Source organism: Syngnathoides biaculeatus, chromosome 16, assembly GCF_019802595.1.
Source record: "Syngnathoides biaculeatus isolate LvHL_M chromosome 16, ASM1980259v1, whole genome shotgun sequence".
In the NCBI taxonomy this organism is placed as follows: domain Eukaryota; kingdom Metazoa; phylum Chordata; class Actinopteri; order Syngnathiformes; family Syngnathidae; genus Syngnathoides; species Syngnathoides biaculeatus.
Genome location: NC_084655.1, coordinates 8,576,994 through 8,591,056, shown reverse-complemented (window position 1 = coordinate 8,591,056; position 14,063 = coordinate 8,576,994). Strand labels below are relative to the sequence as shown.

The window sequence follows — 14,063 nt, the reverse complement described above, 5'->3', positions numbered from 1 at the left end:
GATGTCAAAGAAAGATACTTCTGCAACTTTGCGCATGGATGACGTGCTATTTTTTCGTACAGACATTCAAGTGAATAATGTTATATGTATTTTTCATTACAATATCTATTTTAGAATGTTTATAGGGATGACACTTGACCTTTAATGCTAATGTCTCAATGAAAAATCCTACTGACAAGCTTAACAGAGTAAGTAGCTGTACTTATATAGCTCCAAATAAATATACATACACAAACTCTGCAAACCCACATACATATAGACAAAATTACAATAATCATAAACATGTATTATTTCTATTCTGTGAAAAAACAATTTTTTTATGCCATTTGAGCGTGACTTTCTTCTTCTGTCCCAAGACCTTCTCATAGTTGTATCCACATCGCCCCCAGAGGCCAAAGTGTACATACCAGGAAGAGCATGCTTCCAAAATAAACAAAAAACTGACCAAATAATCGTATGATGCAGTGGATGACTGACATAATAATTGTGTGACACAATGAATCCATAATATTAGCGATTTGTATCAACTATATTGATTCAATGTTGTAGCCCCAAGTTTTATTTTCTCAACAGTGGAAATCTGGGAAAACTAGTCATTTTTGGAAAATGAAAAAATGCTACCTATCTTGTCCTGAATTTTGTGAATCTTTGGAATGTTGAGTGGTTTGAATGACTCGAGAAATGTGGTCAGAGAAGTGTGTCAAAAAACTGGGGGAGAAAAATTTGGTAGAAAATCTCAAATAACACCGTGCACTATGTGTGCACAATTAGGTGAGTAGTGTAGATGACCAATCATAAGGCTTGCGCTCAAACACAGCAGCTGGCCAAGAAATATATTTGTCTTCCAAACGGCGGAAAGACTCCGGGAACACCATCCAGTCCACATTCCACAGTGCTAAATCTTGTGCTGCACCTCAGTTGTAATTTGCGTCACTGCTCGCCGGCATTCCATCTTGACACACGGCATGAAATATATCTATCCATTCATCCATTTTCTTAGCCGCTTATCCTCACAGGGGTCGTGGGAGTGCTGGAGCCTATCCCAGCTGTCAACGGGCAGGAGGCGGTGTACACCCTGAATTGGTTGCCAGCCATTCGCAAGGCACATGGAGACAGATAAAAGTAACACTCACAATCACACCGATGGGCAATTTCGAGTGTCCAATTAATGTTGCATGGTTTTTTTGTTTTGTTTGTTTTTTTTTTTTTTGGGGGGGGGGGGGTTATAGAAGAAAGCCGGAGGAAACTCACGCAGGTACGGGGAGAACATGCAAACTCCACACAGGGAGGGCCGGGATTGAACCCGGGTCCTCAGAACTGTGAGGAAAAATCTTTACCAGCTGCACGGTGCTGCCTCGAGGATATAAACAGTCTAAAGAAATATATACAACATTGAATGGACTTGTGGTAGTGCACGTGATGCCTCCTGACCAGTCTCAAACCTACTTTAACATTGAACTTTAAGCCTAACATCTCTATCGATATGACTGTATCACGCTGAATTGTTTAATTCCCGGTTTCCCGCTTTCCTTCATGCCTTACGCATTACTGTCACCTAGTGGTAAGAACCGCACACAGCATTTCCCCTTTTCCGTCTCATCTGTTCTTTTAATCCCTTTGTTTTACAATGCGTCTCTGATCTTTCTGTTTATTGCACTTCTACCGTACTTTCAACACGTGGGCTGTGAGGTTCTGTGACGACCTCGTATGACCTCTGTGTTGCCTTCTTGAGAAATTTTGCAAACGTTGCAGGGATGTTACTCATATGCTTTTCTTTAACTCAGCGTCTTAATTGTTCTGTGTTGGGGTTTATTTTGATTTCCGAACAATTTCTTCTGACTACTTTTCCAGGTGTCAGACGTGGAATGAAGAGTTCTGACATTTCCTTGAGTGTAGCTTACTCTCTCTCTTTTACAATTGAGCTGCGTTTTCTTTTATTTTTTTTTTTGCTGCCTATTTGATCATTTTAAATATCAAATGTGGCCCTTGAGCACTAAAGTTTACAGACCATGGTTTTTTTTTATATCCGTGACATTCATTGTTCAAAAAAAGGAGAGAATATAACAAAGACCTGCATATCCATATATATATATATATATATATATATATATATATATATTATATATATATATATATATATATATATATATTTACTTGACACCGACTTTTTGATCATCTGGAGGCAGATCATAACAGCCACATTTGTACTACAAAAAATCTTCCAGACCACAAAAGTTCTTTTATGACAATTAAAAACAATCGTGCATTGAATACGTCATTTAAAAAAGTCAACATGTTTTAAACCGCTAAAATGATAACGCCTTTCAACTCAAGACGCACAGATTGCACAGACAAGATTGGAGTGTGTGTAATAAAAGACAGCAGGAAAATACGGAGGCCACGAGTCATGCACACGGTAGACCCGTACCCCCCGCCCCCTCGCCTCCCTCCCCATTTGATGAATAAAGTGCTGTTGATGGTCTTCATTTCTTCTGGCAGTAGAGCGGATAGTTGGCGCAGGCCTTCCGCATGTCCGTGAGGAAGCCGGGAACGCCGCTCTGGTCGCCAGCAAAACAAAAAGAAGGCAACAAAAGTGTTATGACATTACACTGAAACCCATCTGCGATTAACAGTTAGGGCAGACATGCTGGAAAGCGGATCAAAGTTCATACGGGCACCTTGAAACTTAAAACAGAAGAGCTCGTCTTCAATATACTAATACACACAATACTACTATGCAATAAATGCACCCGAAACCGGGAGGCGGACGCACTGAGCACGACAACTCGGCGTTCCCCTCTTTGAGATTCTATTTGGTCAAGTTATGATAGTTAAAAAATTCTTACCTTGGCCGCCCAGTTGACCAGCCAGGTGGGAATCATCCCGCCAGGATTGTCGAAGTAATTCATGAAAACTGCAAAGTGGAAGACCACATCTGACACATCGTCATCGTCATTTTCATCAGAATACTGGAGACCATTAGAATACACTGTGGCTATTCAGCGCCCCCCCCCCAAAAAAAAACATTATACTGCTTCTGCATTTTTCAACCGATTAAAACCATACAACCTTCATAAGAGTCACAAAATTCAGAATGTGAGGGATTGCACGTATGTATACAAAAAAAAAAACACTCCCCAGATTTGCACATTTTCCATTAAAAAAAAAAAAAATAATCAAATCGAATGCCCCGTTCCACATTCTTGACTGACTCAAAACCATTGAAACGTTAAAATATTCATCTCCTTCAGGATGTCATGAGAAGGGTTTGGGTGAATGCGTTGAGCCGAGATTCACGGCCAAATCTTTTTCTCCTGAAGCTCTGCTGTACCAAAAAAAAAAAAAAAAAAAGGGACGTGACGCTACTATCTGATGGCGTTAGTTTGTCATTACAGTTGTTTACAAACCTGAATTTGACAGAAAAGCTGGACAACAACCTCTCCCACATCTAAATGTTGAAAAATGTATTTGAAGAATACATATGGAGTCACTGTGATTTGACGGGCACACATGCATGAAAAAATCACAAGCGTAAAATTTGTTACGAGTAGAAATACATAGATATTGAAAGACGTCTCTTATTTTGTGTAGTCTTGACCAATGTTCCCTCTAAGCTACGCCACTGCGCAATTGCGCACTTGTCGCACACTCTCGGCGCACATGAAAAACCAATCCAGCGCGGTAAACCACAGCCTGACGTCTTTTTTTCTTTTTTTTTTTTTTAACACAGAAGCTTTAAAGAAGAAATCCAGTGCTTTGCATGAACAGTGTATCCAATAGGTCATGTAATATGTACCCTATTGGGACGATGTGATGCTAAATCATCTCTCATTTGATCGTGTTTTGAGAAGATTTTTTATCAACAATTACGAATTTTCAGGGGCGCTGCCATTTTCGCGAGTCACATGATGTACATGGGCGTGTGCGACGTGTACTGTGCCGTTCCAAACGCTGGATGACATTGGACACCATTATGAATTATGAATACCATCTGATGAAGAAATAGCAGTATCGGTTGCACGGGAAGACGGAGGAATACTTCCATACAGATTTGAACCTGTGGCTGTAATTAATGTTGAATATTCGGATGGTTCTTTGGGCGGAATGACGCCGGAATCTGACCACTCGGAGGCCTACTCACGACATAACTGCGTAAAAAAAGGTCCCCGGCAGCTGCAGATGGTTCTTCGGACGGGAATAACGCAGTGCCTGACGAGCGAGCTCTGGCGGCGGGCCACGAGCCGAGCTTACAGGTGGTGGAGGCTTTTCGCCGAGCTTTGGTGGTGGCGGAGGCCTTTAGCCTAGCTTCGGCATTCAGGGCTAACGGCCTCCGCCGCCTGGAAGCTCGGCTCGCGGAGCTTGCTCGTCAGATTCCGCGTCATTCCTGTCCGAAGAAGCCATCCGTGGCTGCTGGCCTGGAGGTCCGGGGGCCTTTGTTTACGCACTTACCTCCCGCGCTCAGGCCTCCGATTGGTCAGACTACGGCATCATTCCGCCCGAAGAACCATCCGAATAAAGTTTCTTTCGGCTTGTCCCTTTCGGGGTCGCCACAGTGTGTCATCTCAGACCAACGCACATATATGTTTGGCACAATTTTTACGCCGGATGCCCTTCCGAATATTCAACGTTAATTACAGCCACAGGTTCAAATCTGTCTGGAAGTATTCCTCCGTTTTCCCGATCAACCAATACTGCTATTTCTTCATCAGATTCGGATAAATCCGAGAAATCAGCGCTGGGCATAAATGGCGTCCCATGTAATCGAGCCTTTGTTGCGGCACGGTACACGTCACATCCATGCACATAGGCCATGTGTCTCGCGAAAATGGCAGCGGCCCTGAAAATTCGTAATTTTCGATAAAAATCTTCTCAAAGCACGATTAAATGAGAGAGGATTTAACATCACATTGTCCAAAAAGGGTACATATTACATGACCTATTGGATACACTCTTTTTTTGTGTTCTGTTCATGTGAACCAGTGAATTTCTCCTTTAACAAAGAGCTGCTGCTTAGCCTACTTCTACATTCGAGTTTACCTGACACTGCCCCCTTCCGCTCTTAAAGGGGTAAACTCATAATTACAAACAGAACACACACCCGCAAATTTATATCTGCAGGCATGACTAGTGGACCACACCTGTAACTTTATATCTCCGGGCATGACTAACCCCACCCGTACATTTTTCCAAATGTGAGTGACTGCATACGTAGTTACCCTTGGTTCCACTGTCGCCGTCGGCCTCCATGACAACTGTCTGCTTGTAGTCTTTGACTCTCAGCACGCCGTTCTTCTCGGGATAAGGCGTCTCGGGTGAGCTTCTGGCCAGGATGACCCAGATCTTCCTGCCGTCCACGTCCAGGACGCAACACTCCCTGATGTATAGATACTAAAAAACATGGCGTTGAGGAAGATGTAATGAGGACGAGAAGCTACGTTTAGGACTTTGAGAGGAAGGATACGTCTCTGTTGGACAGAGGAAAGGGGTACTTGACTTCCCAGTAGATGGCTGACCCCCCGTCAATCTCCTTCTCAACCAGCTCTGGTGAGAACAGAAGTTATCGCGAATTTCTGCTTGACACTAAAGTGAAGGGCAGATGACCGTAGTTTTGTTTTGTTTTTCATTGATTATGTTTTGGGGAAACCTAATGATCGAGTCATGAATGTTTGGGGGGAAATTACAAATTCATTGAGATTTTTGTTGTGAGAAAAATAAACAAAGGATTAATCAATGAATTGTTTTCTTGATATGTTGTAGTCAAAATTAAGCAAGAATGAGTTGGGGTTTTTTTTCCCTGTTTTGAGTAAAATGAATGATCAATTATCTCAACTATTTTTGTTTTTAAATATGTTGTGGTCAATTAACTAAAAATGATTATTTTTGTTTGCATTGCATTTTAGGGAAAAAAATAATTATTGAAACATTGTTGTTATTTTGTAAATATTACATTATATAGAAATTGGCACTTGACTCATTGATCAATTATTTTGATACATTTTGAGAAAATTGGCAAATGATGAATTTTTAATATATTTTGTGTAAAATAATATGATTGATTAGTAGTTTTTAATTTAAAAAATTAAGTCAAATAAATAGTTTCTTTTTAATGTTTGATCAATTTGTCTCTTTTAATTATTTTAAGGAAAATAATTTGGGGGGGAAACAACTAATTTTTATTACTTAATTATATGGAAAAATACATTTTTAAAAAATTAATGAATACAAAAAGTGACTTTCAACTTTTTCCTCCCAGGGTTTGCTATATTATAAATGCGACTTTATTGGCATTTTAATGAATTCAATCAATTGCACCAGCTCAAAAGGATGCTAGTAAGGAAGGCGGAGCAACAATTAGGCATCTACTTCTCGACTTGGACAAAGTGGAGCAAGGCTATGTTACCAACTACACCCGTTCTACAGCTTACCTGCTGCTTTCTGCAGATATGCATGAAGACAGAGAATGTCAAGGGTTGATTTGAAATCCCGCGCACGCTTTTCGGCATTAGGGAGACGAGCGATTTGGTGTCGCCTTACCTTTGACGTAGGAGTCCCAGTGTTTGCGGTAGGCCAGGTCCATGTAAACGTCGGCGCACAGCGCTGCCTCACAGCTGTCCAAGGAACCAAACACTTTGTACTCATAAAGGCCCGTTTCCTGAAAACAAACAAAAACGTTTGGGCTTGCCATCGGATCAGTGTACAGGAATGTTTGTGTGTCAGTTTTAAAGTAAATGTTGACCGGGAGTGACAAATAACCTGCTTGAATCAAGCAGGCTTTGCTTGTAATTGAGAGAACAGTCAGTGAGTCTTCTTTTCCTGAAAGTGATGTTATACTACTGTCTTCCATTTCTTGTCAGCAAGTGTAAGAACAGCTGCCAAGAGGTACTTTAAAAATGCCTTTTCAATTTTGTCAGAATAATTTTCGACAAGTTTCGAGGGTGTGTGAGAAATTCTGATATGGCCTCTGTATGTCAGATTTTCATCTAATGCGGGTGGTCTGGGACATATTCCCACTGTACTGCAACTAATCCCAAAGTGCATGACTGCGATTAAAACCCGAGATTTTTTTCTTTTTTTTTTTTAGCCGGCTTTATGTAGAGACCCAGGAAGAGCTGTAAACGTGAATGACAAACATTTTATTGAATACAGTATTCACATGTGCAGAAACTAGTGGGGCTGTCACATTTTGCTTCCAAAGAATTAAAACGCGTTATGTTCACGTGTTAGCTGTACGCTAATTTGAAAATATTATTTATATGGATGAATGTAAGCAATCAACCTGCTTCAGAAGGCGTTTTTTTTTTCATTATTATTTTTGCAGAGGTGTAAGTATTTTCAATAAAGTTTGGCGCTACTTGAATATATCCCCTCCATTAAAACCAATTAAATCAAGCATATAACAACAAAAAAAACATAACAAAATACCGACACAACATTGAATAGTTCTGATTTAGAGACGTTGTACGTGTTTATGGTGCTGCTGGCTGTGCTGGAACCCGGCAATAATGCGACGAACGATCGAGGTGGTTTTTGTTTTGGCTGCTTTTTCGAATGTCGAACCTGCTGGAGCAGTCTGTAAATTTTGACCCCCATGGTCTCGGTGAAGAGCTGCCATCCTCCGTCCAGCTGCGGCTCGTCCAGCTCCTTCCAGGCGGCTTCGAACTCTTTTTCCGAGAACCGCAGCGACGACATGACAGCTCCAGTGGCGTGGAAACGCCTCAGACGTCCGCTAACAACCTTCAAAATAAAAGTGAGAAACTTGCTTTCCGGCCCCTCAAAAACACAACTAGGAGGATGGAACTGTGGAGATGAAAGATATTCCCCATCCATTCGGTCGAATCTAAAAACTCACAAAAGGTTTTCATATAATTTTTTTTGTGACGATTTACTTATTAGGAAAAGCTATGGAACATGCCATAAAAAAAGTTGAGACAGTGTTAGCTTGCTCTTGTTGTGTTGAAATAATCCTCAAAATTCTGCTATTTTCTACTATTCTTCTATTTTCAGTAAAAAAAAGTTTGCATTTTGAATGTAACAATATTTCAGTGCTCGTTGTGCTTCTGATGAAGAACAGGATTTTAATCTCTCCTTTTACTTTATTACATCTGTATTTGTACTTGTCGGTGATTAATTTTCCATTCACTCATATGACGCAGGTTCCTGGTCAAAACACGAATGGGTTTGTTTGGTATATGACGTTTTTTGTTCTCCCCACACCTTACTGTAATATGAAATAACAGATGTGTTGCATCAAATGACATATAACTTCCACTCTGTACATAATTGACTATTAAAAAACGTTTGTACTTTCTACATTTGTATTTATGTACTGTATGTATATTTTTCTTTTATTTTTGACTGAAGAACTTTATTTTTTGGGGGGAGGGGGGTTGAAGAACATGATTTGCATTAGTACTTAGTACTACTTTTACCAATCGAGTATCTGTCGTTCTATATAGTGCGGGTACTTAATTGACCTCTGTAAAAACGGAAATTACATCCAGGTTTCAAAATAAGGGCATTGGCGACGTATGGGTTCAGTTGAGTTCATCAAACGCCTTCAAACTCGAATTTGAGAGAGACGGTGAATCTGGCCTTTTCTGTTCCTATGTACAGGCGATATTTACATTTCACACAATTATATTTCTCCTATTTCAGCAAATTTACTGTAATCTTCAAAATTATTTTGATAGATTCTTTTACTCGGGTAAGCAAACTGTTGCATACCTACAAGAGTTATCAGGTCTCTCTGACTTCATGTGAAAAGAAATCATGAACATCTTTTCATATTTCATATTTATGTGTCAATTCAATTAGAAAACATGATCATACAAAGCAATATTAACCAAATGTCTTTTTAATACATTTCACAAAATATTACTTTGGATTGAAAACAGCCTGACAAAAAAACGAACTATAAATTGAAACCAATTTGGAACATTTTTCAAAACAAAATCGCATGATCAAAATATTTCGAATACAACGGCAGTGAAAGTGGACTGATGGATATTTACGGTGAGTTTCACGCGCGGAAAGCGCTCTTATTATGCAATGCCATACCGGAAACAGTAGATAAGTGTCTAGTACATCGAGCTTGACCACTCCAATGCCTTGTGAATGGAAGCGCGTCAGTGACGTCAGTGTGCCTTGAGAGAGCAGCCAGCGTGCTCATGAATGGACGCAACTGAGTTGATGGTGCAAATTCTGTGCAGCTTTAACACGCCGAGCGAACCGTTCTCGCCGCTCGACTTTGAGGCAACAGAGGAAATCTTCACCAGTGGGCATGGATTTCGCCTCCAGGTGAGATATTTGGATGCCACCCTGTTGGATATTACTTTGAACATATACATTTTGGGGGTCCCTCGCTCACTTTATTTATGGAAACCTCCATTTAGTCACTTTTTTAACTGAAGCCTTGCTTATTTGCTGTTTAAAAATAATCACCCACCACCATAAATGGTTGCTAAAATCAATAGCTTGATGATCTGAAAACCAGCAGACCTTCATTATTTTCAAATGTTCATTTTTTTGTGCTCAGGCTCTGTTTTTATACCCCTGCAAAAACTCTTAAACATTGTACTTGTGATTAAAGTAACGTGTTTTATCATCCACATTTTATTTGATCATATTTGACCTGATCTACGAATGGTTTAGCCCATCCCGTACACGTCTGTAGGTAATGTACACATAAAGTTCATTTTTTTCTCACAATCCCTTTTTTTTGCAAGGGCGGATGCAATAATTCTTCCTCAGTTGTGTTTCCTCTTTATTTAAGTACTAAACACAAGCACAATTTAATATGTCAGTGTGAAAATGTCCAGTAAATGTATTTTTTGGGGGATGGGGGGGGGTCAGAGGGACATTTTGAAACAAAATAATAAACAAAAGCTGTCTTGCGAAATGATTTTCCCCTCCCCATGAACCCAAGTGGGATGTTTACGTGTTACAATTCTATTTAAAGTGCAGTATAAATAGCAAAAAGTAGAATAAACATTCCGTGAGTCTCCTGCTTGAAGTCACCTGTAAATGTACATCTTTCGTGATATCATCATACGTTGATTTTTTTTTTTTTTTAAATCACATTCAAATTGTTAACTACAACCGTTGCCAATGGAAAACATCACATTTACTGTTGTCAAAAAATAAATGTTGGAAAAAAAAAAAATTTGAGTTATCGTGTGTACACAAAGAAAAAGTTAATACTGTAGTACATAATACTGAAACATTATGGGGTTTGAACATTAGCAAACGCAGGAAAATAAAAACAAAAATAATGAATTCGCACACAAGTTAAATAATAATTTTGGATATGTTTTAATTCTGTAATTAATTACGTTGGAGTAACTGTAACATTATGCAGCGTTTGAACATTTGATTTAACCACAATGCGAGTTTCTAGCCGAGGTTCATTTGATTAGTCACAAATCTGTAAATTGTTCTCAGAAATGATATTAAACCCACAAATGAATGTTTTGTGCACGTTGTACTGCTTCTTGGCCATGAAACAACATTTTCTGCACATCCTCTATCAGTATCACGACTATCAATGAATCTTTCCTTCTCGTGCAAGTGAAAAGAATTTTTAATAACTTAGCACTTTCATCCTGGAAGTACTCAAACAATGACAATAAGTGGAAAAACGAGTGTGCTGCGGGGAAATGTTGTGAAACTAATTGGATCATAAATCGCAGCCAGCTGCAGTAATTCAGTGGGCCTATTTTGCAACGCAGTATTTAGAAAGAAAATAACATCTTGGACGGCGGAGTTGAACTTTGGCGTGTCGGCCGCTCGCTCTGAGCCCCGGTCGAGTAATGTCATCTCCCGCGCTCTCCAGGGAATGTCTCAGCTCGTGCTGGGCTCACGGTTCCTGCGTCATTGGGCTTGAGTCAGGAGGCGGCCCGGAATGTGTCGGGGGTGGGGGGGGTTACGTGGGTTCGCCCCTGTGAGGGAATTCTGACAACAAACATCTGTGGGAGGCCGCTCATTGTTTATGACATGCTTCCGGAACATTTCCAGACCCAATTCATCAACATTCTCTTGCCTTTTGGTAGGGCGGTTCTACTCTGGTGCTAAACCTCAATGAGATCTCGCACCTCACATCTGCTGGTGTTTGACCAAAGCAGAAAAATTATCTCTTCTCATAGTTGTATTTGGCACTCATGCATCAGAAATCTCAAAATCCCATATATGAGTAATTAACGGATGACATCTTGGTCCACACAGGCAGGCGAACCTGACCGAAGACGTAGCCTAGCCTAAAAACCATCTGAGACCGTCGGAGTCTGCAATGCCGGAAGACGCCGTTCAGGACGCCATGAAAACCCCAGCTAGCATAGAGAAATCCGGCGGTGGTGGCGAGCGGCCCGCCGTCGCCACGACGACGGTCAGCATTCCCCTGGTCAACGAGGTCCAGTTGACGGCGGCGACGGGCGGCGCCGAGCTGTCGTGCTACCGTTGCACGGTCCCGTTCGGCGTGGTGGTCCTGATTGCCGGCGTGGTGGTGACGGCCGTGGCCTACAGCTTCAACTCGCACGGCTCCACCATCTCCTACTTCGGACTGGTGCTGCTCTCAGCCGGACTGGTGCTGCTGGCGTCCAGTGCCGTCTGCTGGAGGGTCCGACTGGAACGCAAAAAGGAGCGACGGCGCGAGAGCCAGACGGTACTGGTGACCAATCAGAGGAACCTTTTCACGTGAGCGCCACCTGGCAGGAGAAGGACGACGGGAAACTGTACGAACCAGAGAACCAGTCGAAGGCACAACTCCATTTTGTCTCGCGATTCATGAAACTGAGTTTGACTTGAGCGACCCTTAAGAAGATGCCGAGATTGCCGGCAACGGCACCAGAGAACTCAACTCAAGCATTCGGGCAACATTGATAACGAGATTCTGAAAGTCCAGCAAGACTTACTGACTTTTTTTTTATGTCAGGTTGCATCATGGACCGACGGTACTGGATCCAAGGAGCTTTCTGCACTTTGCGTCATCGCATTTAAACCTCATTTTGGTCTTATAATAGACTGAAAATATAAATCCCATGAAATATGTCACAATGGTATGGGAACGTTGCTCTGAAAAAAAAATTCCTACAAATGTATCCATAATTCAATCAAGTAGATGTTTTGTGATCGAGCCACATTTAATCCCTATTAACTACTCCAAATGTACCTTCAAGATACTGCATCAACATTATCTAAAGATTGCACAACCAATTGTTGTGGGCTTCAGTTGAGATTTAGTTGTACTAAACTGTAAATGATGTAAAACAATCCAAATGACTCAAACTCTTAAGTGTAATCTTGAATGAGTTCTCAAGACAATCATGATTTAAATTATAATGACAATATTTGTATAAGAAAATGTAAGCTTATTTGAATAAAGTGGAGTACATAGAAATCATTATTTCTTCATTTTAGTATTATGTTAATAATGAACCTTGATGTAAAACTGCTGAGTAAAAGTCAAAAGTTGTGAACCCTTTTGTGCCCCTACTAGTCCCCACTCTTTAAAATCCTCAATGTGGTCAAACACCATCAGATTTCAGATTTAGGGGGGGAGAAACATTTTCTTGCGAGCGACGCGTACAGAAATATCAATTTATGTAAGGGCCATTATGAAATTCTTTGCATTCATTCAACATGATAAAACAATTATATGCTATCCTAGAAAAAAAAAACCGCTACATCTTTCTGTTACAGGTGATAAGTAAGATACATTTTTAGGGTGGCCCCACGACCTGTAACCCACTAGAATACCTCCTTCCTGAATACAGTTGTTGTTGACTTTTATCATTATCACAAAACGTGAAGAAATGAGTGAAGCAATTATGCTAGTCGGCTGATGAAATATCTATATGAAACCAATGTTTTACTACAATGTTTGTAGTAGTTCTCAGGGGCATGACTTTCTCCTGTACTAGGTACTTGACAATTTAAAGTGGAAATCCAGTGCTTTGCATGAACAATGTATCCAATAGGTCATGTAATATGTACTCTATTTTCATAATTTGGATGTTAAATCCTCTCATTTAATAGTGTTTTGAGAAGATTTTTATTGACAATTGTGAATTTTCAGGGGCGCTGCCATTTTCGTGAGCCACATGACTTACGTGCGCGGATTTACGTGTAAGGTGCAGCACAAAAGGCTCGATTACATTGTCCCCAGCACTGAGTTCTCAGATCATTATTATTTTTTTTAATTATGACTTATTTACGTTAGCTGAAGCTCGGACGCCGAAGCTCGGCTCGCGGCCTCCACCGGAAGCCGAAGCACGGCTCGCGCCCCGCAGCAGGAGCTCGCTAGTTAGACTCCGCGTCATTCCCGTCTGAAGAAACGGCCTGGAGCTCCGGAGCCTTTGTTTACGCACTTAGGTCCCGCGCGTACGCCTCCGAGTAGTCAGATTCCGGCGTCATTCCGCCCGGAGAACCTTCCGAATATTCAACATTATTTACAGCTATAGGTTCAAATCTGTATGGAAGTATTCCTTCATCTTCCTGATCAACTGATACTGCTATTTCTTCGTTAGATGATAATAAAGCCGAGAAATCAGCGCTGGGCACAATGTAATCGAGCCTTTGATGTGGCACGGTACACGTCACATCCGCGCAGTTAAGTCATGTGACTCGCGAAAATGGCAGTGCCCCTGAAAATTGGTAATTGTCGATAAAAATCTTCTCAAAACACTATTAAATGAGAGAGGATTTAACACCACATTGTCAAAATAGAGTAGATATTACATGACCTATTGGATACACTTTTCATGCAAAGCACTGGATTTCCCCTTCAAAGTCCTGCTGAAAATATGCTATATATTACCATTTTTTAAAAAATTAACATTTTCATTTATCTTGCATACGGTGATAATTAATTACAGTAAGGCCTACCCTCAATTAAAAATACAAATTGTTCATGGAGGCAAAACAAAGTCCAAGTCTCCCGCATTACCCCGCTCGCCGGGCGGCTAGCACGGTTGGAAATAACCGGGCTGTGGAAGTTTATTTATGGACAGCCTCGACGTTGCTAAGCATCCGCGTGATACTCGACACGACAACTCCACGCCTGACTTGCG

At 40.9% G+C, this 14,063-nt stretch overlaps 2 protein-coding genes across 2 annotated transcripts; one reads left to right on the top strand and one right to left on the bottom strand.

Annotated features, from left to right (window-relative positions):
* Positions 1-2,407: 2,407 nt before the first annotated feature.
* Positions 2,408-7,842, bottom strand: pctp (phosphatidylcholine transfer protein). Its single transcript, XM_061846282.1, has 6 exons — positions 7,558-7,842; positions 6,535-6,652; positions 5,462-5,541; positions 5,217-5,388; positions 2,847-2,914; positions 2,408-2,558 (listed from the first exon to the last, which is right to left on the bottom strand). The coding sequence occupies exons 1-6, from the start codon at positions 7,825-7,827 to the stop codon at positions 2,484-2,486; spliced, it is 783 nt and encodes a 260-aa protein (XP_061702266.1). The 5' UTR covers positions 7,828-7,842; the 3' UTR covers positions 2,408-2,483.
* Positions 7,843-9,116: 1,274 nt separating this feature from the next.
* tmem100a (transmembrane protein 100a) lies at positions 9,117-12,449 on the top strand. Its single transcript, XM_061846242.1, has 2 exons — positions 9,117-9,297; positions 11,221-12,449. The coding sequence occupies exon 2, from the start codon at positions 11,285-11,287 to the stop codon at positions 11,690-11,692; it is 408 nt and encodes a 135-aa protein (XP_061702226.1). The 5' UTR covers positions 9,117-9,297; positions 11,221-11,284; the 3' UTR covers positions 11,693-12,449.
* The last annotated feature ends 1,614 nt before the right edge of the window (positions 12,450-14,063 follow it).

Bases quoted from the DNA above. Each gene is read 5' to 3' on its own strand.
- pctp (XM_061846282.1), bottom strand. From the start codon at position 7,827: ATGGATGGGGAATATCTTTCATCTCCACAGTTCCATCCTCCTAGTTGT. The intron at 6,653-7,557 runs GTTCGACATTCG...GTTTGTTTTCAG, and splicing joins TTTACAGACTGCTCCAGCAG to GAAACGGGCCTTTATGAGTA. The intron at 2,559-2,846 runs GTAAGAATTTTT...GCTGGCGACCAG, and splicing joins TGGTCAACTGGGCGGCCAAG to AGCGGCGTTCCCGGCTTCCT.
- tmem100a (XM_061846242.1), top strand. From the start codon at position 11,285: ATGCCGGAAGACGCCGTTCAGGACGCCATGAAAACCCCAGCTAGCATA.